Consider the following 27,252-nt stretch of genomic DNA (forward strand, 5'->3'; position numbering starts at 1 on the left):
TAAATCACACAAACATGATTTTTTTTTTACATAAGAAGGATAAGAGCAAGAGGCTAACCACAAGGTGGTGTCGGCAACGGGACGGTGCGGGCGATCGACAGTGGTTAGGACGGAGACGGGAAGGCACTAAGTAAACCACACCTACATATGCAAACTAAGAGTTATTTTGAGCTCAAATTGCATATAAATTAAATAAACTACCACATATGATTCCTCCCAAACTAAAACCCACAAATCACTATACTTATAGAGCATTGCAATAGCTAATCTAGCAATGAAAGATGAAAGGACAAAGTTGCTAACCTTTGTGATCACTTAGATGGATGGGGTGCCTTCAAATCTTGACAAATTTTGGCAAAAATGGAGGATGAGCTCGAGAGGAGAGGAACAAAACAGAGAGGAGAGGAAAAGGGAATAACAAAGAGTTCGGGCTCGACGAAGGGTATATATAGGATGATCTTTAGTCATGGTTGGTTATACGAACCGAGACTAAAGGTGTTGGTGGGGCCCCAGCCTGTCACCACTTCTTTAGTCCCGGTATGTGGCACGAACCGGCAATAGAGGTTCGCCACGAACCGGGACTAATGAGCGCCGCCCGCCTAGCCGTTGCAACCGGCACTAATAGTCACATTAGTGTCGGTTCATTTACAAACCTGGACTAATGAGCTGAACATTAGCCCCTTTTTCTACTAGTGTGGATTCGGTGGGGAAGGGACTAGAGGCGGAGGGAGGGCGCCGAGCTTCAGATCCAAGCAACCGGGGCCAAACGCTGTAACCCCCGGGAATGAACCTCTTGCGTCGATGCCTCGCTGCCCACGTGGCCGAGAACTTTGGCCAGCAACCGCGGCCGCCCTTGGTACCCCACCACCCAAGGCCACCGTGCTGGCACACCAGAGGCCCTCCGCTCGAATGACGAAGCATCTGAGGCCTCACTGGCACCCTCCTCGATGGATGGGTAAGGTTGCTCGGCGGCTGCCTCTGGTGGCGACAACAAATAGGGGGTTGGGGGTGGCGGCGGTGCAATGGAAACACTGGTCGCCCCACCATACAGGGAAACACTGGTCGCCCCACCATACAGGGAAACACATGCCCAAAAGCATGTGATGGTACCTAGCTTAACTGTTGTTGGATGTAGATCTAGCCAACCATTCCCGCGTGTACATAATTTGTTTCTACGAATGCGTCGATGCGCAAAGCTTTTTACATTGGGGAAGGATCCTTTTGGCTGAAAAAGAAAAAGGAAGAGAGCAAACTGTACATTCAGTGGTTCATACACGCACCAATACATCCGAGTTGGCATGCACGATCTCACATCTCAATTTCAACTAGAAGATGACTCGACCGGAGCGACGGCTGGTTCTTGTTCTCTTCCTCGACGGTCAGCTTATCCTCCCCTCCCTTTTCCTCTGTCCTTATTGCGGCCTCCTTCACATCAGTGCCTTTTTTTCCGTCCGATTCCCCTGCAAACGGTAACCACAGATCAAATCGAAACGTTATAAACTGTGAGAAGAAACAAAGAAATCTTGAAGATGCAAATGTGCAATGACATGGATAGCAAATGAAGAAATTGAACCTACGTACCATCATCGTCTCTCAAAGTGGCCGCGGATGTCTCCTCCTGTTCCGGCTCCCGGGAGACGCTCTCGACCTCTTGCGGCACGACGTCGACCTCCTCGACGGTGACCACCTCCTCCGTCGCCGTTGCCTCCTTAGTTTGCTCGGTCTCATCATTGGCTTCGACTGCGGCCTCTTTGACGACAGTAGGCTCCGGCAGCTCTGGCTCGCTTATCAGATCGTCGTTGTTCAAGGAAGGCGTGGGTTGCTCTGCCGCCTCTGGCACCTCCACCTCCGGCACCGGCTTGGTGGGGAATGCGGGGCTCTCGTCCACGTTGGTTGCAGGAGCAGCCGCCCCGGTGGCAATTTCGTCCTCGTTGGCCGTCGTCGGGGCAGGGGCGTCTACGGTGACGGCATCTTCTTCTTGCTCCCGCGTGACCACCGGCGCAGCCTCGGCGGTGGCTGCACTTCCATCTGCCTTGGCCACCGGGGCGTCCACCAAGGCGGCAGTTACAGTTTGCTCATCCTTGGCGACCGGCGCATCCACCAAGGCGGCAGTTTCACTTTGCTGCTCCTTGGTCACCGGAGCGGCCGGGAAGGAGGCAACGTCAACCTGCTCGGCGACCGGAGGATCCACCAGGGCGGCAGTTTCACTTTCCTGCTCCTTGGCCACCGGAGCGGCCGGGAGGGCGGCAACGCCAACCTCCTCGGCGACCGGAGCATCCACGAGGGCGGCAGTTTCACTTCCTTGCTCCTTGGTCACCGAAGCGGCCGGGAAGGAGGCAACGCCAACCTCCTCGGCGGCCGGAGCATTAACGAGGGCGGCAGTTTCAGTTTCCTGCTCCTTGGCCACCGGAGCGGATGGGAAGGCGGCGACGTTAACCTCCTCGGCGACCGGAGCATCCACCAAGGCGGCAGTTTCACTTTCCTCCTCCTTGGCCACCGGAGCGGCCGGGAAGGTGGCAACATCAATCTCGTCGGCAACCGGAGCAACCGACATGGTGATACCCTCAATCTCCCCCGCCAACGGAGCAGACGCGATGGATACAAGTTCGTCCTCCTTGGCCGCCGGTGCAGCAACGAAGGAAGCACTGCCATCATCACCGGCCACCGGGGCAGCCAGGAAGGTGGCACCGGCATCTTCGTTGGCCACCGGAGCAGGCACAAACGTGCCAATCTCGTCCTTCTCTATCGCCGGAGCATCGGCCGAGATGATACTGTCATCCTCCATGGTGACTACGCCCACGGGGGCATCCGGGATGGCGACACTACCGTCATCCTCCACGTTGATCTCCTCGATGTCCTTCTCGTTCGACGTTGCCGCCTCGTCTTCAATCGCCTCGGCCGACCACCCTTCCTCATTCTCGCCCCGCCGACGGTCTCTTCCCGCCTCGACGGTAGGCGCGATCGACACCTCGACAGGCTGGCCATTCCTCATCTCCTCGACGACGATGACGCTCTCGCTGGTGGATGCCACACCGTCGTCCCGATCGGCGACAACCTCCTTGTCCCTGACGCCCTCGTCTTTCTTCGGCCCGGCAGCCTCCTCGGTCGCCGTCCCCTTCCCCTTGTCGTCGGGGACGGCGACTGCTCCCTTCTTACCGTCCTGCTTGCTCTCCCCCTCTTTCTTCTCCCCGACGACCTTGGCGCCGATCACGGTGGACGCAGCCTCGTCGCCGTCCTTGACGACGAGCGCGGCCAAACCGGCCTTGCCGCCCCGCTCCTTAGGGGCCTTCTCCTTCGCCGACGCCGACTTGTGGAGCTTGACGTCGTCGCCATTGTCCTTGGTGGCGACCGGCTGGTGGGCGGCGGTGGCGACGACGCTGGACTTCCGCCGGAACCTGCGGCTGCACCTGCCGCTGCCGTCGCTGCTGAGCACGGCTTCCTTGGAGGTGCCGCAACCCATGGCGCGACACGGCGAGGAGCGAGGGAGCTGAACGCCGGAGATCGATCTGAGGTGGGGAGAAGTCGGGGGGAGGATTCCCGTGTTGTATATATACTGCATGCGCGCGGCCATGCACGGCGTTGCAAAATTAGGGGAACCGTAAACGACCGAATTGGAGGCTGTGGCATGGTTGGTGCGTGTTTTTAATAGCCAGGTTGCTGCTCACCGTCGTTGCTGTTCGAGTCTAACACTTGACAATAAATATTTCGAACCTTACACAAACTGAACTATGTGAGATCCTGGATTCGGCTTGCCTGCTCTCTTTCTCATGCTCCTATCCGTGCTTCCACTTCATTCTATGGCTGTCTTTTTTTCTTTTTTCTTTCTAATCTAATCATCCCCTGATTTTAAAGGGGTGAGGCCGGGCCTTATTTTGTTCCAATCAAATCGGGAGCACGGATGGGCGCACACCGAGGGGGCAGGCAAGTCTCGTCCGAGATCCTGGGCATTTTGGCTTCACATTGATTTCTTTATATGAAATCAGGGGAGAAAATCCTTTTAATAATAAAAAAAGGGGCAGACGAAAGCAAGAGAATATAAAAATGTCTAAGTCTTGAGAAAACGTATGAGCAAAACAGAGGAGCAAAAGAAACAACAACACAAAAGTTCTATGAAATTGTTTCTCCCGAATTTCCAATAGGCGAGGGCCAAAGTTCACTAGCCGCTGCAGCGCCACATAAACATTGCGATTTGCGAGATAGTCATTCAGATAGAACAAAGAGCAATGCACCCAACTCACCTTGTAAACGATATTTCAATCAATTATCTAAAGAATAAGGTCGTACTGCTTTCAAAAAATAGAAGCGGAATGCGCCCAACTCACCTTGTAAACGATATTTCAATCAATTATCTAAGGAATAAGGTCGTACTGCTTTCAAAAAATAGAAGCGGAATGCGCCCAACTCACCTTGTAAACGATATTTCAATCAATTATCTAAGGAATAAGGTCGTACTGCTTTCAAAAAATAGAAGCGGAATGCGCCCAACTCAACTAGCTTGGAAAGTTGAAGAAATGGCATGCGACACACGCTGGCAAGTCGATTTTGTCTCCGACCTGTGGGCGGCGAGCCTCCTCGCGTTTTGGCCGGCCTCCCTTCTTCGGCGAGGATCCACGCATAGGTCGGCGCTGCTCAACTATGAGGAGCGGATCGTTGACAGCCGGGGATGTCACGCGAGAAGAAATGGCCTGGTCCGTTTGCTGTGTTACCTGGTGCATACACGCAAGAGTGTGTACCGGGGTGTGCAGGAGCCGAAGCGGCTCCATAAGAGACCTGCCGGTGGTGTTGCAAAAATGTTCTAGAGACAATAATAAAGTTATTACTTTACTTCAAAGAACATTATTTTATATATGACCTACAGACCGCGGTGTTGGAAAAATATGCACTAAATGTAATAATAAAATTATTGTTTTATTTCATGTTCATAATTTATATATATATATATATATATTTCTGTTGTATAATTACAATGATTCTTGAATATGAGAGTTGAAGGAAAACTTAGTTGCATGTCTGAAAACATAAACATAAAAAAGATCTCTATTCTCACATATGGGACTCACTACGAAGAAAACACATGTTGCCCAGTGTCGGGCTATTTGCCGAGTGTTTTTTTACGGGGCACTCAACAAACAAGGTCTGTGTCGAATACCTAGACACAAAACACTCGGCACAAAATGGGTAATCGACAAACAGAAAACCCTTGGAAAAAGCAGGGTCTTTGCCGATTGTCATTCATAAGTCACTCGGCAAACAGGTCTTTGCCAAGTGTTTTTATAAGGCCCTCGGCAAACAATTAAAAATCAATAAGATGCATGTATTCATTTGGATTTTCAAGACCAAACTTCATTCCAATGCTCTTTGAAATGTTTTGTACACTTAACATACACCACTGAACGATCTGTGTCAAAATTTAGCAGCTTTCATGGTTGGTTTGCTATATTTAAGTCGTTAAATGCATTTCTAGCATTTAGTTATTATAACAACATTTTGAACTGAAAGTGCATGAAAAAAATGTAAAAATTGTGTTGAAAATTCATACTTGTGTTTCTTGAGTCCATGTTTAGGCCTTATCCAAGAAATGGAAATGAATTTTAAACATGAGGGTACCAGGACACAACCCAAATATTAAGTTCGTTGGTTTTTTAATTTCAAAAAATGCAAACAAAGTGCAAAAAGCATGAAGCTTGGCATGCCCACATATGACACCTAGGAAGTAGTGTTAAAAATTTGAGAAGGTTTCACAAAATTTGTGGCGTACACTACTTAGAAACCAGATCATCTCCGAGGAAGAATCATGGTTTTGAGAGGAAATGAGTCATGTGTGAAGGTGATGTGATCATTACTTCATTTGTTGGCCTTGATTGTTTTTCTACACTTAAGATACATCATAAAATAATCCATGTCAAAATTTGTCATTTTAGATGTCAATTTGCTCTATTTAAGTCATTAAGTGCATTTTATAGGCATTTGGTGAATATAATTCTAATTTGAACTGCAAGTGCATGAAAAAGTTGAGAAAATTATGTGGGAAAATCATATTTATCTTCTTGAGTCCATGTTTACGCAGTTCCAAGAAAATGGAAGTAATTTCAAACAGGACCCCGAACATTGAGTTTGTTGGTCTTTAATTACAAAAATGCAAACAAAGTTCAAAAATTATAAAACTTGGCATGGTTCTCACTGCTCGGATATGACACCTAGAGGTTGTTGTAAAAATTTTAGAAAGTTTCCCAAAAGTTATGTTGTACACTTCTAAGAACTGGACCATCTCTGAGGAAGAATCATGGTTTCTAGAGGGACCGGGTCAGGTTTAATGGCGATGCGACCTCTATTTCACTAATTGACCTTGAAATTTTTTATACACTCAAGATACACCATTACACGATCCACATCAAAAATTAGCCTCTTTTGGGGTCGGTTTTCTATATTTATTAATTAAGTGCATTTATAGGCATTAATGGATATAATTCAAATTTGGACTACAGGTGCATAAAAAAGTTTGCAACTTTGTGTTGAAAAGTCATATGTGTATTCTTGAGTCCATGTTTAGGCATTATCCAAGGAAATGAAAGTAATTTCAAACATGAGGATGCCAAGATATGACTCCAAACATTGAGTCTGTTGGTTCTATAAATTCAAAAAATGCAAAAAAAAAAGTCTGAAAAGTCTGAAACTTGACAATGGATCCCTCAAATGATATTAGAGGTTGTGGTAAAAATTTGAGAAGGTTTCACAAAATTTGGGACATAGATGGCTTAGAAACCAAACGTTCTATCGGGAAGAATCATGATTTGTGGAGGGAACGGGCCATCTTTAAAGGTGATGTGACCGTTGGTTCATTTGTTGGCCTTGAAAAAAATTATACACACATGATACACCATTACATGATCCATGTAAGAAATTGGCATCTTTCTGTGTTTGTTTGCTATATTTAAGCCATTAAATGTAGTTAGTGAACATAATTAAGATTTAAACTGCAAGTGCATGAAAAAGTTGGCAAAATTGTGTTGAAAAATCTTATTTGTGTCATTAAAGAATTTGAAAAACTGTTGGTTTTTAAATCCGAACCATGCAAATGGAGTACGAAAAGCATGAAAACTGGGCATGGTGACCTCATATGACATGTATATGTTGTGGTAAAAAAATTTAGAATGTTTCACAAAAGGTTTGACGTACAGTGCTTAGAAACAGCGAGCGCCGAGGAAGAATCATGGTTTCGAGAGGGAATGGGTATTAATTTTTTGCATATTGTTGATCAAGCTATAGTTTCACTTAACTCGAGATTTGAACAATATGAGAGGTACGAAAAAATTTGGTTTCTGGTTTACTTCAAGTAGGCTTCGATTCCTGGATAAAGAGTTTGTTGGCTGCTCGTGTTAATCTTGAAGATGCACTTGAATTGTGTTGACTTTTTCTCCAGGACTGAGTACAGAAATAAATGGCCCACTTGATATTTTAACTTTTTGAAGAAGTGCTCCTTAGTTATTACATAATAAATTTTGCTAATCATTCCTATGATCGTATCACGGTTGCATGTGCAGCAAGGTGCTTTTGTAAACTCAAAGATTTGGACAGGACCGACCTCCCGAGGTGGCGCACCGCATTGACTGCATCGCTTGGTATAGCCGATTGATTCGAGAAATAATGCACGGATTTGAATTTTTTCAAAAATAATACAGCGTCGGCTTCCCTATAGCCGATTGGATTCAATCGGCTTTCCATAAGCCGATTAGTCCCATTCGGGCAGGCGATGCTCGATAGGCATGCAGTCGGCCAGCGCGAAGCCGACGGATTGTGCACTGCATGGCACATACAAGTTTGAGAAGGGGTACGTACATGGAGTTCCAAGTGCCCTACGCGCGCACCGATTGATCAGGTGATTACCCTAGCATGAATACATGCATGAAAGGACCCACATACTGGCCAGGTCGTACGTAATTCTAATACACATGTGTCCCAATGTATATACACATACATGAATACAGGGCCGGCCTTGGGCCAGGGCAGCAGGGGCGACGGCCCGGGACCCGGCCAAACTAGGGGCCCCGACCCAGCACATATAAAAGGATACAGCCATATAACATAGGCCCATTATTGATGCGAAACAAAAAGGCCAACGAGGCCCGTATATGATACGTCTAGGAGAAGTCCAAAAGCCTAATACGCAACTCACGTGATTGCGCGGCAGGCGGCGCCGGATCCTTAAAAAAACGTGATTGCGCGGTGCCGTCGCGGTTTGCTTGATTGCGTCTCCAATTTCTCCGATCCAATCTAGCGACCTATATGCATGTGTGATCAAGGCTCCGAGGCCCCATGGTGATTACTTTGTCTTTGCTTTTCCTGGAGAATGAAGCAGATCAGCACCGAGTTACTCCATTGCACTGGCTGCCGGCTTCTAGCACAGTAGGGCAAGGAACGGTAGAACAACCGAGGTATTTTTTGTGTGAATTATTTTAGTCCTCAATCTCAATTTGGAGTATTTTTTATTCCTGTATAAAAGCAACACTTGTTGGCCTTTATATATATATAGCTGGAGATTGTTGCTGCTAATTTAATCCAGTCTCCAGCATTCAGGTGTCGCTCCTTTTTTTGACAAACATGTTGCGTGGAAAACACTTGTCTAGCTTTGAGAAGAAAGAAGTAAAGGAGCAGATAAATTACTATCATTAATCTTGACACTACCGTTGATGATTTTTGAATAGTAAAATGCACAGAGTCGTTTCTCATGATTATTAAAGGGCATTTGTTTTCTGTTGTGCTCTGTAACTTATTGATATTTGATCTAGAACATAAAAGTACAACATTATTACTAGATATCATCCACCTGATTTTTTTTATCATTGTTTATTATGGCTTTACAGTATTTTTTCATATCAATGTATGGAATCTAAAAAGAAAACACTTCGACCACTGGGCCAATTTATTGAGTTCGCCCTAGGGCCTCCAAAACTTCAGGGCCGGCCCTGCATGAATATGTGTCCGGCTTGCCGGTACATACGTATGTCCTGATTACCCAAATACCGGCAAATACGTATGCCCTTGTGGCCAATTACCCGATCGATCAACGGCGTGAATACGTGTCCACCTCGCCGGTACATACGTATGTCCCGAATACCAAAATATTGGCAAATACATACGCACTTGTGCCCAATTACCTGATCGATCAATGGCGTGAATATGTGCCGCCTCGCCAGTATGTAAGTATGTCCCGAATATCCAAATACCGGCAAATACGTACGCACTTGTGGCCAGTACCCGATTGATCAATGGCGTGCTGTGGACTGCTTGGATGCTCATGCGTGTGCAACGGATGGAAAGATAAGCATCAACGCATTTATCTTAAAAACAGCTTCGCCTGAATATCTCTTTCAAAAAGATCAGACCGGCTTCGGCGCCCAGTGTGCCATGCAGTGTCGATGCACCACCCGTCGGCTTCGGTGCGGCCGACTGCATGCCTATCGGGCATCGCCTGGCCGAATGGGCCTAATCGGCTTACGGAAAGCCGATTGAATCCAATCGGCTACAGGGAAGCCGACGCTGTATTATTTTTGAAAAAAAAATCAAATTCATGTATTATTCCTTGAATTAATGAAAAAAATTGTATCATTTAAAAAAAATAGCGAGGAGCACAAGAGAACGGAGGAGCAGGCCGGCGCGCTGCCCGCTGCTTCCTGTGTTGGCCCACTTGATAGAAGTTTGTTGCTTGTGTTAGTATTGAAGATGCAGTTGAATTGTGTTGATTTTTTCTCGAGGACTCACTAGAGAAATAAATGGGCCCACTTGATATTCTGATTTTTTTTTGAAGAAGTGCTCCTTCATACATCCTAAAGAGCATCTATGGCCGGACGCCCCAAACCGACCTAAAACGCCAGAGCGACCTGCCCGTTCATTGACCGATCACAATTTTTTAATTCAAATGGGTCCCTCAAACGGACCTCCAATGTCCGGGCTGATCGGCATCCCTCATATCCAGCACAAATATGAGGCATATATGGGGGCGAACGGGCGCACCCGCGCACGCCTGCCACGTTGGTCTGACGGCGGGGTCCCACGCAAAAATGCCCGGAAACCCGGCGGTCCGACGGATGCCGCCATGTGAACGCCGCGTGGCGTCGCTTTGGCTTGCCGCCGGAGACCAAATCCTGCTATTTAAGCCGGCCGGCGTCCCTCAACCCTAACCCATCCCCCCTCCTCTTTGTGCCGTCAGTCCGAGCCCATCCACCTCCTCCCTCTCCCGCTCCGGCGCTTTGTCCACGCTCCGACGCTCCACCATGGTTCCGGAGGAAGATCACCTACTACACAGTGCTCATGCCGGAGCGTCGGTACGAGATCTAGTAGGAGATCTGGGTGAGACAGGCCGCGCGCCGCCCGCATCGCTGTCGGGCTGCCTCTGGACTCGCCAGAGCCGGAGGAGGAGAAGGAGCAGCCGGGGGAAGAGAAGGCAGAGGAGCTGGCTCCGATGGAGGCGGAGGAGGTGGAGTAGCCGGAGCCAGAGCTGTCGGGCTTCAACATGGAACAGGCGGAGGCGGAGTTCGTCATCGCCCAACCGAAGAAGATGGCGGAGCAACAGGCCATCCTGGAGTCCATCCAGGATAAGACCTATGTGAAGGCCAACCAGACGTTCCTCCGACAAGAATAGACGGTGTCCGACGCGCTCTTCCCTAAACTCGACGCGGAGATAAAGACAGAGAAGGCGGGAGCTGTAGCTGCTGCCCATGCTACTGGAGCCGGACACTGTAGCTGCTGCCCATGCTACTGGAGCCGGACACGAAAATCCTGGAGATTCCTAATGATGAGTAGCTAGTTGATTGACATAGTATTTAAGTTTTTTTAGTTTGCATGTATACGTATAAATTTAAAAATTAAGTATGAGATGTCCCGATGTAACTCTTTAAATCTAAGACGTGTCCGTGTGGGAGCGGCCGTTTGAGGGACCATGGATGTAGATGCTCTAACCATTCCTATCACTGTTGCATGTGCAGAAGGGAACCTTTTCTAAACTCAAGTTTTGGACAGGACCGACCTCCCGAGGCACCGCACCGCTTGGCATACAACAACAGAGGAGCACAGCAGAACAGAGGAGCAGGCCGCCCGCAGCACCGATCCATCCATCCATCCATCCATCAGGTACCAACCCCAACGCGTCCCCTTCTCCTCCCTCCCTCCACGCCACCCCACTCTCTCCCTCTCTCTTTCTCTTCCTACACACGAACGGAACGGTGCTGATATCATCCGCGCCGCCGCACGTTGCAGAGGGAAAAAACAAGGCAAGGAAAAGGCGCTTTCCGAGCAGAAAAAAAGGATCTGGCCGCTTTACGCTTCTCCTCCGCGGGATTTTGATTCCCCCCACACCATCATCCACCAATCATCGTCGTCGCCAGGTACGTGCGTGCCGCCCTTCCACGTCTCGAGGTTCCGTCGGTCGTCTTCTCCTCCGCCGGCGGGCCTCGTCGAGATTTGCTTTCGGTTTTTTCACTCTGGCCAGCGAGGCGCGCCGTGCATGTCGCCAGCGGACGACGCGGCTATAACCGAGTCGGCGCTGATCCGTTCTTTCAGGCGGGCGCCGCGCTAGCTAGGACCACGAGCCGGCGCGGGCTATAGAAGTCAACGCCGGCGGCGGGCCGCGCGCCGGTGATTCCGCGCGCAGATCCGAAGACAGGGCAAGCGAACAGCGGCGGTGATCGATGGGGTCGTTCAAGGGCCACGTGCTGCCGGGGACGCTGTTCCTGGCGGTGGGCGCGTGGCACGTCTGGGCGGCGGTGGCGCGCTTCGCCATGGACCCGGCCGGGTTCCGCCTCCGCGTGTGGAACCCCGTGGGCAGCGGCGGCGGGGCGCTGCGGCACCTGGAGCTCTACGTCATCGCCGGGGGCGCCTTCCTGGACATGTGCGTGGAGGTGCTCTACTCCACCCACCTCCACATATTCGCGCCCGGCGGCGGGGTCAACCCGGCGCACCTCAACGACCTCGAGCACGGCGGCATGCTGCTCATGTTCTTCCTCGTCGGCGCCCTCGCCCTCCTCTCCGAGAACACCAGGTCAGCTCACCATCCACCCATCCATCCATCATCCCGTTCACATGATCCCAAGTTCATCCATCCATTTCTCCTCGGAATTTCATTCATCTCCTTCTCTTTTTCACTCGATCATCTCAAGCCAGAGGATCACAATTTTTTTTAAAAAATTCATTCTCGAATTTGGTTTTCGGAAAAAAGATCGATCGATCGACCGGTTTCTTATTAATTTGCGGATCTGGAAAAGGAAAAGAGGTGAGATGGTTGTTGGGCTAGTTGGTTGGTGTTTTGACTTCCTTGGTGTGGCACCTTGAATGTTCCAAGGACAGGACGGACCAGAGGGAGAAGGATTGGCTAATCTGGTCCAGGCTAGCCCATGTGGTCACGAGCTAGTCTCCAAGTTGCCTAGCGCGGCTGGTATGTTAGTAGATTCATTTGGCAAAATTTTGCTTGCAAAATTCAGGGGTGTTCATAGGCTCTTTACTTCTATATATAATCTAGACTCGCCTGTTCTAGAATGGATGACCCCGGTGGAGTGAGTCAGCAGAAGCTTACCACGAATATTCAAATGGAGGTTCTTCTTGTGAGCTGTGAGTGCTCTTTTTTTATTTCAAACGGAAGATTCTTCCTGTGAGTGGCCATTGCTTTCAGGACAAAGTCCAATTTAGCATTCAGATGAACGTAGCTAAAGCCTATCAGCTCAATTAGCTCATCATGCTTTAGCTTGACAGAAAGAAGAAAATCAAGAAATCATATTCCATAGAGAAGTTTCGTGTCTGTACTTGTACTAATTTCTTAGGAGTCGGGGGTGGGGGCCAGAGGCATTTTTGTGAGCAGATAATGGAACCTGACTCTGTTTCACATTCCGTGGTACCCGAGGGTCCTACCTTGATCGTTCTCGGTGGAGTTTCTGTGTAACCTTTTTGCCCTGCAATCATGTTGCCGTTGTGTTTCACCTTGTCCATGCAGCCATCTCTTGTTAGTACTTAGTACAACAAAATAGATGTACATCTCATTCTAAAAGTACACATAACAGTGAGCTCACTTGGGCTCTTTTTTCACCGGCGATCAGGTACCTGCCCCTGACGGAGGGCGCGCTGAGCCTGCTGGCGGCGACGGCCTTCACGGCCGAGCTGCTGCTCTTCTACTTCCACTCGACCACGCACCAGGGGCTGGAGGGGTACTACCACTACCTCCTGGTGGTGCTCGTCGGGCTCTGTGTCGCCTCCAACGTCCTCGGCGCGCTCCTCCCGGCGAGCTTCCCCGCCGACCTGGCCAGCGGCCTGCTCATCACCCTGCAGGGCCTCTGGTTCTACCAGACGGCCTTCACGCTCTACGGGCCGATGCTCCCCGAGGGGTGCCACCGCGACGCCGCCGGGGACATCGAGTGCCACGGGCACGCCGCCGGGGAGCGCGCGGAGCAGCTCGCCGACTTCCAGCTCTTCGCCTACGTCTTCCTCGTCTTCGCCTACGCCCTCGGCTGCTACGCCGTCGCCGCCGCCAGGTACGGCCACCCGGACCTGAGGGCCGTCGAGATGGAGCACCGGGAAAATGGCGCCAATGACAGGGGTGGAAGATTCGTTGGCAGCTCGGTGCTGTCTAGTGGCATATGAATGACATGATATGACTTCTGCTCTGTTTCTCGCCATTGTCGTCTTGTTCGATTTGGTAGAGTACACGCGACGGGCACATCATTGAGGGGCGGAACTGAACCTGAGGTCAGTGGGTACAAGAATAGAGAGGGGCTGTACATTGTGGTTAGTTAATTACACAGCAAAATCACAGATCAACGTTCCCTTTAGTTTTACTGTGAAGATAAATGAACATTTTTACATGAGAGGATTAGCATAGGACTGTAAGAGAGTCCATCACAGAGGGTTTTTTACTAGCAGAAGAAAGTTGGTGTTGTACACCAGGTGTGGATTACCTGAGCAATCTGTTTCTGTCTGCCTTCAAGTATACCATCAGTTCATGCGAACCTTGAGAGTTCTCCAACGAACTTGTCACACATAATAGGTGTGCTTAGCCTATGGGCTACGGTGTGTGGTGCTGATATACGGCAACCGAGCTGATTGGCTGGGACCTCGGAGGTTTTCCAACTAATATAAGCCGTTAGATTGTTAAGATCCAGTGGCTAATATTCCTATTACTACCTCATACGAGTACCAAGAGAAGCATCGCTGTACATTTTATCAGCATGTTTGACTATAAGCCATGGCGCTCCCAGTACTGTTCTATAAACAGAGACTGCAAAACTGCTTACATAAAGGTAAAAAATGCTTACTTGCTCCGCTTGAATAATGTCACCCAGACTTCGATGTCTATTTTGCGGCTATGTTTTTTTTTCTATCCTTGCATTACTACATATGTATCTATATTTACCTACTAATAAAGTAAGGTGCGTTCCTTTGATTTTTTTTAAATCCGCTCACCATAGAATTTTTTTTATCAAGGTGGTACTGATTTTTATGCATCTGTTTGCTAGAAAAGAAAAATTACAAAATCACTAATTGAGAAGTACTCCTTCCAAAAGATCACCTTACACTCCCAGATTGCGACAAGTGACGCGCTGCATGTGCGCCACTTGTCACAACCTGCGAGTTTTCCCTTACTTTATAGATCCGTCCATTCAAAATGGTTTATCTCTTAAATCGTACGTCCAAATCTTAAACCGTTTTCACCCTTGAAATCCTCACGTCGAGATCTTCAAAATTAGAATCCATGTTGATAGGTTTTGACGAACTTTTTTCATGAAAAAACAGAATGAAAATCGGACGAAAAAATCGTGTCTGTCGCGAAAGAAAAAAATGCGTTTTTTTCGTTTTCGAGAGGCACGGTCATGCCTCTCACAGAATCAAAATCGTGCCTCTTGTGGAAGCAAAACAGCGCATCTCACAAAATAAAAAAAGACGTATTTTTCATCCGAGAAGCACGATTGTGCCTCTCGCGAAAACAAAATCGTGCCTTTCACGGAAGAAAAACTATGCCTCTCGCGGAAGCAAAAAGGATCGCGTTTTTTTCTTTCCGAAAGGCACGGCCGTGCCTCTCGTGAAAGCAAAACCGTCCCTCTCACGGAAAAAAAGGAAAACACATTTTTCCATTTCCGAGAAGTGCCCCTCGCGAAAGCAAAACCGTGCTTCTCCCGGAAGCACAAGAAAGACAAGCATTTTTTTCTCGCAAAAAAATAAAAAAAAATGTCCAAAAGCTAAAAAAGACTAGTGAAAAACCAAAAAGCCTAAAAAATCAAAACAAAAGTCGTCTGAAAAACCGAAAACACGTGAGAAAAAAAACACAAAATCCAAATGAAAGCCCAAAAGCTGACACGTGGCGTCCGCAGGGAACGCGCCTAGTGGCGCGCTCTTCGCCCAGCCCAAGTGATTGTTCAGAGGCTCCCGAAGGAGCGATTGTTCGAAATCACTAGGTGAGGAGTACTCGTTGCAAGGATCACTCCAACTCCCCGGGTTGCGGCATGTGGTGCACATGCAGCGCGCCACTTGTCGCAACCTAGGAGTTTTTCCTTTTTTTCGTAGATCCATTTATTCAAAACGCTCTATCTCTCAAACTGTGCGTCCAAATCTCAAACCGCTTTCATCATTGGATTCCTCGCATGTTGATAGGTCTTGACGAACTTTTTTTCACGAAAAAAACCAGATGAAAAAACCGAACCGGGAGCACTGGTTTTTTCTCTTTCCGAAAGAGGCATGCCCGTGCCTCTCACGAAATTACAACCGTGCCTCTCGTGAAAGCAAAACCGTGACTCTCATGGAAAAAAAAACACATCTTTTTTTTCGTTTCCGAGGAGGCACGGCCGTGACTCTCGCGAAAGCACACTCGTGCCTCTCGCGAAAGCAAAACCGTGACTCTCCGTTTCCGAGAGGCATGACCGTGACTCTCGCGAAATCACAACCGTGCGTCTCGCGGAAGCAAAACCATGACTCTCGCGAAAGGAAAAAAAAACAGAAAACACGTTTTTTCCCGTTTCTGAGAGGCACGTCTGTGACTCTCGCGAAAGGACAACCGTGCCTCTCGTGGAAGCAAAACCGTGACTCGCGAAAGGAAAAAACAGAAAACGTATTTTTTTCGTTTCCGAGAGGCACGGCCATGACTCTCGCGAAAGTAAAACCGTGCTTCTCGCGGAGGCAAAATCGTGACTCTCGCGAAAGAAAAAGAAAAAACACGTTTTTTTCACGCAAAAAAATTTCAAATTTTTGGTCGAAAAGCTAAGGAAGACCAGTGAAAACCAAAACGTCGAAAAAAACCCCCAAAAAATGTTTAAATAGCCGAAAACGCGTGCAGAAAAATAAAAAAATCTAAAGGGAGCGCCTAGAGCGCGACACGTGGCGAATGGCTGAGAGCGCGCCAAGTGGCGCTGGTTGTTGCGAGGCTTTCGAAGAAGCGCTCGTTAACTAGTCGGCTCCCGCGATTGTTAACTAGTTGCTCCCGAAAAATTACTTTGTCCAGAATTTCGTACATGAGCTGCGCACGATGTAACCCAACGAAGCCAGCCCACCTAATTTCCTGCCTTCGCACTAGGAAAACCCTATTTACTGCATGTAGCCACAAATAGTCGGAGCTTCACAGAGGGCGCCCATAGTGGCCTGGCCCATTTTAGTTTCTTCGTGTGTTCTGTTTCTATTTTTCTTTCTCTATCCACTTGACTTTTTATTTCTCGTTTGTTTTTTATTTTTTCAATTTTAATATTTTTATTTTTATTTTTCTGTAAATTCAAAATAGTTCATAATTATTTTTATAATTTTGGCAAAATGTTAAGTATTCCAAAATTGTTGGTGTTTTGGAAAAAAATCTTCAGAACTTCAAAAAACTTACCCAAAAAAATTGTGTTTTCCAAAATTGTTCAAGATTTTTAGATAGATAATTACATTTTAAAAGTGCTCAAAATTTGAAAAATATTCCTGTTTTAGTGAAATGTCCACAATTCAAATAATGTGCGTGTTTAAAAAATATACATTTCTAAAAATGTTCTGAATCATGAAAATATGTTCCTGTTTCAAAAATTGTTAACAAATTTTTGAAAATGGTCATGTTTTCAAATGATGTTTGTGAATTTTTACAAATGGTCCGTTTCAAATTGTGTTCGCGTTTTTCCAAAATATGTACAGAATTTTGAAAACTGTTTGGGTTTTCAAAAATTGTTCATGTTTCCAAGAATATTTGGCAATTCGTTATTTTTTTAAAAGATAAAAAGTCTCGAATATGATGTTGCAATATGTACTTAAATATTTGTGATGGCCATTGGTTAAGACATGTTTGTCCAGGTGGCCAGCAACACTTTTTTTAGGAACTTGGTCGGGGTCTTTGAGGTCATGAGTTCAATCATTTAACCCGGTTTTTTTTTTTTGGAATTTTACTCGCGCCTTACAAACACATATCGATTCGGTACCTAGGCCTTTCACAGCCCATGCAACTTAGCCGGCCCAAGTGCCTAGGAAATAAGGAAAAAATATTTTAAATAGTCTCACATTGCTCCTGCACATACAGTCATACCAATTTACATACCTGTGCAAAACTAAATGTAGTAAGCTGAATGAAGGAAGGATGAATTAAGCTGGATGAAGAATGGATGGATTGGTACGTGTGCCAGCTAGAAAAAGACCATGAATTTCTTTAAAGAAAAAGAATTAACTCCATTACATGAGCTAGATGGATGAATTGCTACGTGAAGTAGGTACAAAACGATCCTAAATTTCTTGAGGATTGTTACCCGGGGAAAAGAGAAGGAAGACCCGACTATGTGAACTAGATGCCTGGAAAAGAGATGACCCAGCTTACTCCCATTTTATGAAACTTCACACCTTAAATCCCCTCGATCAATGAACAAAGAAAAATAACAGAGTAGAATTAACTCCGGTTGTACTATATCGGTGGCTTGTACATGGAAAAAGAGAAGGCCCGCCTCACTTCCATATTATGGAACTCCATACATTAAAATCTCATCGAATGATGGAAAAATAGGTTGAATAATTCGCAGGGCTTCTCTAGCGTGCGATGACCTAAAAAAACCCTTTAATCCCCTCGATGAATGAACAGAAAAATAGCGAATGGATTACTTCACACGCAGCAAACCCAAAACCTAAGTATTCCTTCTCGGTGTGCATACCGGGTCTTGCTTGCACATATAATTCACACTATTTTTCTCCCGTTGCAACGCACGGGCATATGTGCTATAAGCCTATAAGTGAAAAACCAGCTATCAATAGATAACAAGCAACACCGACACCAGGATGGCCCATAGTTAGAGTCTATCTAGGGCACTAGACATAAAAATGATTATATACCCCTATGAACGCGACGCGGATTTTTGGGACATGGTTCCACGCGAGGATCATATCTAGACCATTAGTTTTGCCTTTGAGATCTATGGTTAATATAGCATTTAATAAATACAAGATATATACATCATGGATAAACAATAGATACCAAAACGAATACAGTATAGTGGGCCAGGACACTTTAGTGCTAACAAATGCGTCCCAGGCAACTCTGTCACATTTCCACCTACCACTCTCAGTTTCATGCATCTCTCTCTCTCTCCCGTAGTCTCTCCCGTAGTCATCACATGTAAACTGTACTGATGTGTTCGTGAGCGTGTGGCTGATTCATTATGGACGTTTAAGGAAACAAAACAGTAACAGAAGCAGCTAACCATCATACATTATGTGCGAACTATTACATTTGGCAACAATTAAGATAAACTGAAGGTAGCTGGTATATTCCATGCGACATATTATGTTTAGTACGAGCAACTTAATTAGTGCACTACAACTTAAAATGGATTAGTAGAGTTTTTTTTATTACTTCTCTAGCCTAGCTAGGATCCTCGGACAGAACAACATCTCCAAATCGTCAGTACTACTCCCATTCAAAATGGTTTACTCTCACACATGGCAGCTCGAGATTATGAATTTTGCTAAAGAAACACAATACAGCTACATTCAGATCTTCCATATCTGTGTGTTAGAGGAGCCGGTGAACTGCTGTGAGACACTGAGCCATTCGTAGAATGGAGATTTCCCCTTTCATGCATGGAACAGGAGAGAGAGAGAGAGAGAGAGAGAGAGAGAGAGAGAGAATTTGCTTATCTACTCTCTGCAACTCTCTTCGGCACTTGTGGTTTTATTTGTTTATGATCAAGTTTGTTTGCTCCATAGAAACTCTGTTGCCCCATTTCTGCAAGTGCCCACCAAAAACGGTGCATCCTCGGCCGATCTGTTTCAAGCATAATTATCCCTATGTAAGTTCGGGGTATTTCTTAATTCGTATTTACGAGCACAAATACTATGACACAGAATTTATGAGCATGCAGCTAGCCGTTGGAGCTGGCGTGTAATCAAAGCCACTCTTGTTCAATGCGCGAGGCTGGCTTGTGGGCCATATACTGGAGAAGTCAGAGGCAATACGCTAACTATATCAGTTGGTGTACGGTGGCTTGAAATCTGTATACAGACTCAATGTATTGAAGTAGCACTAATCACGAGGGAACGAGCGGTGTTGATACCAACCTCGCGTGGCTGCATGTCCACACGCGATTTATCGCCTATGAACGGCACGAGTAATAGTGAAGTTGCAACCGCACAGTGACAATGTTCGAATTACATGATTAAAGTTGGAGCAATTTCTCTAATGCGACGATACACATGCTTATGCATATTCTGAAAAACAAAATTGAACAATTTGGCCAAATGAGTATATGCAAGCAATACCTGAATCCCAATTCGAGTCTAGATCGCTCCACCACACCAAGAAAAGGTATGTGTACCTTCAGCAGTAACAAGACTGGAACCATAGGCTCCTATGCTAGGAGCATTTGGGGGTATAAAAGCAAGAAATGACCAGCAGGAAAAATAAAAAACACAAATAGTCTGAAACAACGCATGCTAGGATAGCAAACAGTTGAAATCTACTCATATCTAGCAACTTAGGATGAATTTGGTATCAAACCAACATTAGTTCATACTATGATTCAATCAGTGCGCATGTATCGTCCAGCAAAAAACATGTAAATGTAAAACATCTGAGTCTACAAAACCCCTCTAGAAGCAGAAATCGTAAACTGTCAGAAATTTGGACATACACAGCAAACCATTCTGCAGTAGCGCCGAGTATCAGTTTATCAGGATATGAAAAGGCCAACAAGGAACAAAGCCTACATTTGGCACTAAAATGCTCGACCATTCAACTCCACAACCAAATTCAGAAAGGTGAAAAAATCTGAGACTACATTTGCAACTAGTAAAAAATAAACTGATCTTACCGAGAACCGCATACATTCAATGACTTATTTGCTAGCACCATACTACATTAGAAGTGATATAAGAGAAGATCAAGTGCACATATACACATGATAGCATCAGGAAAAACAGATGGAACCACCACAGGTAATTAAACCAAACAGATGGGTTCATATCATGCCTTAATTAAGCCCACGAACAGTAGTGCCACCACAGGTAATCTAACCAAGAGTCAAACCGGTTTCTTAGCAAGACCAGAGAATGTGCCGAAATGCCAAACAAATACTAGGATAGCAACCTCTCTATCTAGGATGAAAGATAGAATTAGTTAGCCATGAATATCCCAGCCCATTGCCATCCCGATTACGAAATGCAACAAGAAACAAAACCTTTGGAGAACAACCAGCTATGCGACAAATGTTCAACGGATCAACTGTGAAACCAGAATCAGGAAGGAGCATAAAAAGTTAAAAACAGAGCCTGCATTTGCTACTGAAAAGTAAACAAATCCTGCAGAGAGCCGCATATATTCTACGGTTCAGTTGGAGGGCTAAATTCAGAAACAGGAAAAAAGTCTGAACCGACTTTTGCTAGCACCAGACCGCACTGCGAAGTGAACAATGGAAGAACAAGTGCACACCAACAGAGATAGCATCCGGCAAAGTAGATGGAGCATTGGGTTCATATCAGGTCCTAGTTTAAGCCCACAAAATAGTAGTCACTCCGATCCATACTAAAGCAGCGACAATTAATATGAATCAGAGGGAGTAGTTTCTTCCATCCACCACAGGTGATCTAATTAACCTAGAGTCAGCCTCTTCTGAAGTTCTTAGCCAAAATTAACAGAACGAAGACTAGAGAGAAAATTAAAACCATTTTTTGTCAACGTTGCCAGCGTCTTCTTTCAAAGGCAGCTGAGAATCCCGGGCGTTGATGGTGTAGCTGCAGAGAAGCTGGATGACGGTGAAAGGGCGGTCGGCGACGAGGACGAACAGCTTGTGCGGCTTCACGAAATCGACGGCCCCAGCAGAGACCCTCTCCTCTTTCCCGTCCCTGAGGCTGTACACGCAGATGTGGGCTGACAAACCCCGTCGATCAATGTAGTAGACGCAGTCTGCCTCGACGGACGGGAACCTGTCGGCGTCCACGGCGAGGCACCTGTGGTGCCCGACGAAGATGGCATGCCTGCCGATGCTCTCGACGGGCACGGGCTCGGCGTCGTCGTACTTGAAAACCTTGACGCGCCCCCGCAGCCTGACGACGATCAGCACCTGTCCACCAAGTTCAACCAGGAAACGCCAGACATCTTCTTTATGAGGATTGACATGAATCAGATCGCAGATCTTGGGGAACCAGCCTTCTGATTCTGCAATGAATCCCGTTGTGGCGTCGTTGGTGTAGAGACCACCTGCGACCGCCATCCGTGCGGAATTGTAGTTAGGGTACTCCTTGGCCTTGTACCCACCGTAGAAGAAACTTTCATTGTCGGGACCAGCCACGCACGGCCTGCGAGATGAGGCGCAGAGCAAGCCGAGCAGGGGCCAGAAGCCGGAGCTGTCACTTTTAACGAAGGCGGACACCTCCTTCTCGGCGGGCACGGGCGCCGCGAACCGGACTAGGACGCCGGTGAGCGGGTTGAAGACGCGGGCGGCGTGGGGAGGGTTCCTGTTCGCCAGGACGAAGAGGCCGCCGAGGGTGGTGGCCACGACGTAGTAGCGGCGGAGCAGCGGGAGCCTCTTGCGGATGAAGCGCCCGGTGGCGGCGTTCAGCAGGAGCAGCAGCTCGCCACCAACGCCGCCGTCGCTCTGGAGCTGGAAGCCCTCGTCGAGGAGGATGACCCAGCGGCGCGGGCGGAAGCGGGGGTCGGAGGGGTCGCTCCTGGGGTCGTCGGTGGCGTCGCGCCAGCCGGAGCAGACGGCGCGGAAGTTCATGTAGCAGTCGAGGTCGTTGGTGGCGAGAAGGCAGTCGGCGACGCGGCGGACGAGGTCGGGCGGGAGGGTGGACCAGCCCGCGGCCGGAAGGACCGGCGAGGCTCGGAGACGACTTGGCAGGCCCTTTTTCTTCCTCTTGGCGGGCGGGCCGACCCGTGGCGCGCGAGCGGTAGCGGGCGAGGCCGGCATTGGAAAAGGGATGCCGCTTGTGAGCGAGGGGCAGCGGCGTGGATGGATGGAACAGAGTGGATCAAAAAATGGCTGCCGAGAAATGGAGAAGTGGGAGAGGATTTGCATACCAGAGGAGCAAACGAGCAAAAACGAGAGTGGCAGGCAGCGCAAGGTACCGCAGGAAGGGGACGACGGAAGAGGAAAAGGAAATGAGGGAGAGGGTCAAATATCTTTGAATCACTGACACACGCCAAGCCGGTGCGGGATTCGCTCGTCCCGTGATGATGGACTCCTGCTGCCATCATGCACACCCAGCAGCCTGCCTAGGACTAGGTGCTACCAAAACCTCACAAAATTGAAATTTTTGAAGTTTCAAAAATAAATAAATTCGAAAGACATTGTGGTTGTTCACAAGATAATTGTGTACAACCCCTAAAATTTTTACGGTAAAGATACATCCCGAACGTTTGGATTTTACTCATGGCAAATCGAATGTTTTTTAGGACAAATTCAGTTGACCCGAGGATGAGAAAATTAGTAGACACACATGACAATTTTCTGGATAATTGGACTTGTCATCATCGCGTCGACCAAAGTTGCCATAAAAAAACATTTGATTTGCTATGGGCAAAATCCGTTATCAGGGTCCAACTTTTAACTCCAGACTCAAGATTCACATGGAGATAAAAAAAAAGACAATTCCAACATGAATGTTGTCACAAGAAGACAAAAACAAAAATGGTAATATTCATGTCTGAGTTTGTCCTCTTTTTTTTCCCTTCATCTTTATGCTTATCCGGAATTTGGAGTTGAAAGTTTTACGGGCTGCACACATTTATCTTGTGAACATTCACACACACAAAAAAAAACAGAATTTTTTGAAATTTTATAGTATGGCTTTTGTGAGATTGAAGTCTCATACTAACATCTAAGCCATGGGAGCACTAGATATTCACCCGTGTGTTCGGTTATGTTGTGTTAGGCCACAACTGCTAGAGCAACTCTACCAGAGTTGCCATTTCTTTGGTCTTCATATGGGATATTGAGCACTTCATACGTATGGAGGCCACATCCACTTTGATCAAATACGGATTGGTCAAAAAGGCGGCCTTCATATTTTTCTTACATGTGTGTGTCATTTATCATTGACTACAATGGTTTTTCCCAAAAAAAATCCTAAATTTAGAACAATTTGATTCAGATTTCAATTCAATTCCATTCCCGCCCTCAATAATGTGAGTTATTTAGTACATGACTAAACGTTGATTTCAACTAGGATTTCAACATGGATTTACAAAGTGAATTTCAAGAATGATTACAAAGATTCTCCGCTAAACTATGGGCTCTTCCTCCTCCAGGGAGTGACCTCACATACGGGGGAGGCTTCGACTGCTGCTACTTAATTCCGCGACTATGCGGTCGATGAACACATGTGCGTCCTGGATGCAAGATAAGGCCACAGTCTTGAAGACCGGCAAGAGCTCGACGACCATTTTTGGAGGTGACCATCGAAATGCGGTCAAAGTACTCCCGGGCGGCAAGGAGGTGGATGCGACCGATGGTTGATTCAGCCTTAAGGTATGCATCGTCCTTGACCCACTCCGAGTACTCCCATGGCCTCTTCGATAACCCCCTCTCGGCACGGTCCGCTTCGGTCTTGCTGTGGAAAGGTCCGCAAGGAGGGCACAACAACGACATGGTCAATGGGGGTGGTAGCGATTGGGAAGGGGGGACAGGGAGCGGGGTGGCGACTAGCCATGGCGGCACATAGGTCAGGTGTGGTGGCACCAATGATGGGTGCCATGGGTGCGAACTCATGTGTGTCTTGGATGCGGTATAATGCCACAATATTGAAGGTCGGCGTGAGATCAGCTGCCATTCTATGGCGGCGACCATCGAAATGCAGTCAAACTACTCCAGGGCGGAAGGGAGGCGAACGCAACCGATGGTTGATTCAGCCTTAAGGCATCGTCCTCGCCTCACTTCGAGTACTCCCATGCCCTCTCTGAGGGAGTCCGGGATTAGGGGTCTCCGGACAGTCGGATTATATCCTTTGGCCGGACTGTTGGACTATGAAGATACAAGATTGAAGACTTCGTCTCGTGTCCGGATGGGACTCTACTTGGCGTGGAAGACAAGTTAGGCAATACGGATATGTATATCTCCTCCTTTGTAACCGACCTGGTGTAACCCTAACCCTCTCCAGTGTCTATATAAACCTGAGGGTTTTAGTCCGTAGGACACAATAACATACAATTATACCATAGGCTAGCTTCTAGGGTTTAGCCTCTCCGATCTCGTGGTAGATTAACTGTTGTAATACCCATATCATCAAGAATAAATCAAGCAGGACGTAGGGTTTTACCTCCATCAAGAGGGCCCGAACCTAGGTAAAACATCGTGTCCCCTGCCTCCTGTTACCATCCGCCTTAGACACATAGTTCGGGACCCCCTACCCGAGATCCGCCGGTTTTGACACCGACATTGGTGCTTTCATTGAGAGTTCCTCTGTGTCGTCGCCGTTAGGCTTGATGGCTCCTACGATTATCGATAGCCATGCAGTCCAGGGTGAGACTTTTCTCCGCGGACAGATCTTTGTGTTCGTTGGCTTTGCACTGCGGGCCAACTCGCTTGGCCATCTGGAGCAGATCGAAAGTTACGCCCCTGGCCACCAGGTCAGGTTTGGAAGATTAAACTACATGGCCGATATCCGCGGAGACTTGATCTTCGACGGATTCGAGCCTATGCCTTGTGCGTCGCGCGGTCACGATGAGTACGATTTAGCTCTACCATCAGACAGTGTTCAGGAGATCGCACCGGCAGCCGCTCCGACCCTCAATTCGGAGCCAGTTGCGCCGTCCATGGACGGGTGGATGGACCCCGCCACAGAGGCCTTACCCTCAGCGGCGATCGAGCCGAATATCGACCTTACCCTTCAGGAGAGTCATGTTGCCAAGCTGCCGGATCCTTCCCCGGCCACGGACTCCGAACCGCCTGCTCCCGTGCCTATCAAATCCGACTGGGCGCCAATCATGGAGTTCACCTCCGCAGATATCTTTCAGCACTCGCCCTTCGGCGACATATTGAATTCATTAAAGTCCCTCTCCTTGTCAGGAGAGTCCTGGCTGAACTATGTCCGGCAGGATTGGGATGCGGATGACGAAGAAATTCGCCGCCCACCCACCACCCACTTAGTAGCCACTGTCGATGACTTAACCGACATGCTCGACTTCGACTCCGAAGACATCGACGGTATGGACGACGATGCAGGAGGTGAACAGGAACCACTGCCCACAGGGCACTGGACGCCCACTTCATCACATGACGTATACATGGTGAACACACCAAAAGAAGACGACGACGAGGAACGGAAGGACGCAACTGAGGGTTGTCCCCTCGAGAAGCAGTCAAAGCGGCGGCGTAAGCGCCGCCCCAAATCCTACCTCGGCAGAAACAACGATCATATAGACCCAGCCTTAGAGTAGGGTGAACAATCGCCGGACCACGGCAACACGGAGAATCAAACCGAACAACCGACTCTGTCAAAGATAATAGTCCGGACGACATCACACTGGACGGACACCCGGAGCAACAGAATGCCCGTCAAAGGCTTGTTGCCACCGCGAGGAGTCTAAAAAAGCAGAAGCAAAGGCTCAAGGCTGCGCAAGACACACTCAGAATCAGATGGAGTAAAGTACTCAACACAGCAGCGAAGTACGGCGGTAATCGCCCCACCAAGAGCTACCCGAAGCGAAAGTTGCTACCTGAATTCGATGAGGAGGCCTTAGATCCCCCGCAACCAAAAATTAAAACGGCCATCTGGCCGGATAGACGACCTCACGTCCAACATAGAGCGGCAAACAACACCGCACATAAGCCAATACGCGATCCACGCGAGGGCTCGCATCAAAAGGACGGCGCAACCAGATCCATCTATGGACCACGTAAGCGCGCTCCAGCATACGATGCAACACAACAAACATCCGAACATCACGGTACACCCAGATACAGGGGTGCCGCACACCCCCTATGTTTCACCGACGAGGTGCTGGACCATGAATTTCCAGAGGGATTCAAACCCGTAAACATAGAGGCATACGACGGAACAACAGACCCTGGGGTCTGGATTGAGGACTATATCCTCCATATCCATATGGCTCGAGGAGATGATCTCCATGCCATCAAGTACTTACCCCTCAAGCTCAAAGGGCCAGTTCGGCACAGGCTCAAAAGCCTCCCCGAAAGCTCCATTGGAAGATGGGAAGAGCTCGAAGACGCTTTTCGGGCAAATTTTCAAGGGACTTATGTCCGACCTCCGGATGCGGACGATTTAAGTCATATAACTCAACAGCCCGGAGAGTCAGCCCGAAAGCTTTGGAACAAGTTTCTTACTAAAAAGAACCAAATAGTCGACTGTCCGGACGCCGAAGCCTTGGCAGCTTTTAAACACAGCGTCCGAGACGAATGGCTTGTCAGACACCTCGGCCAAGAAAAGCCGAGAACAATGGCAGCATTAACAAGCCTCATGACCCGCTTTTGCGCGGGCTAGGACAGCTGGCTAGCCCGATGCAGCACCAGCGACCCAAGTACATCCGAAGTTAGAGATGGAAACGGGAAATCATGATGCAGCAAAAATAATAAGCGCCGGAATAAAGAAGACAACCCGAAGAGCACGGCGGTAAACGCCGGATTCAAAGCTCTCGGCCAGGTCAGCAAAAGCCGCCCTCTTAAGGCGCCAGAGATGAACTGTCCAGCCTAAACAAAATTCTGGACCAAATATGTCAGATCCATAGCACCCCCGATAAACCTGCAAATCATACCCACAGAGAATGTTGGGTCTTCAAGCAGTCCGGCAAGCTCAACGCCGTACACAAGGGGGAGGATACACCAA

At 47.8% G+C, this 27,252-nt stretch overlaps 2 protein-coding genes and 1 pseudogene across 2 annotated transcripts; 1 reads left to right on the forward strand and 2 right to left on the reverse strand.

Moving 5' to 3' along the window:
* Positions 1 to 1,321: 1,321 nt before the first annotated feature.
* LOC125549143 lies at positions 1,322 to 3,460 on the reverse strand (annotated as a pseudogene).
* A 7,527-nt stretch (positions 3,461 to 10,987) lies between these two features.
* LOC125545921 (transmembrane protein 45A-like) lies at positions 10,988 to 13,947 on the forward strand. The gene is made up of 4 exons (XM_048709978.1): positions 10,988 to 11,127; positions 11,254 to 11,381; positions 11,557 to 12,034; positions 13,083 to 13,947. The coding sequence occupies exons 3-4, from the start codon at positions 11,685 to 11,687 to the stop codon at positions 13,621 to 13,623; spliced, it is 891 nt and encodes a 296-aa protein (XP_048565935.1). The 5' UTR covers positions 10,988 to 11,127; positions 11,254 to 11,381; positions 11,557 to 11,684; the 3' UTR covers positions 13,624 to 13,947.
* A 6,898-nt stretch (positions 13,948 to 20,845) lies between these two features.
* Positions 20,846 to 22,536, reverse strand: LOC125549144. The gene has a single exon (XM_048712624.1). The coding sequence runs from the start codon at positions 22,485 to 22,487 to the stop codon at positions 21,126 to 21,128; it is 1,362 nt and encodes a 453-aa protein (XP_048568581.1). The 5' UTR covers positions 22,488 to 22,536; the 3' UTR covers positions 20,846 to 21,125.
* Between the last annotated feature and the right edge of the window lie 4,716 nt (positions 22,537 to 27,252).

The sequence above is a fragment of the Triticum urartu genome, chromosome 3 (assembly GCF_003073215.2).
Source record: "Triticum urartu cultivar G1812 chromosome 3, Tu2.1, whole genome shotgun sequence".
Taxonomy (NCBI): Eukaryota; Viridiplantae; Streptophyta; class Magnoliopsida; order Poales; family Poaceae; genus Triticum; species Triticum urartu.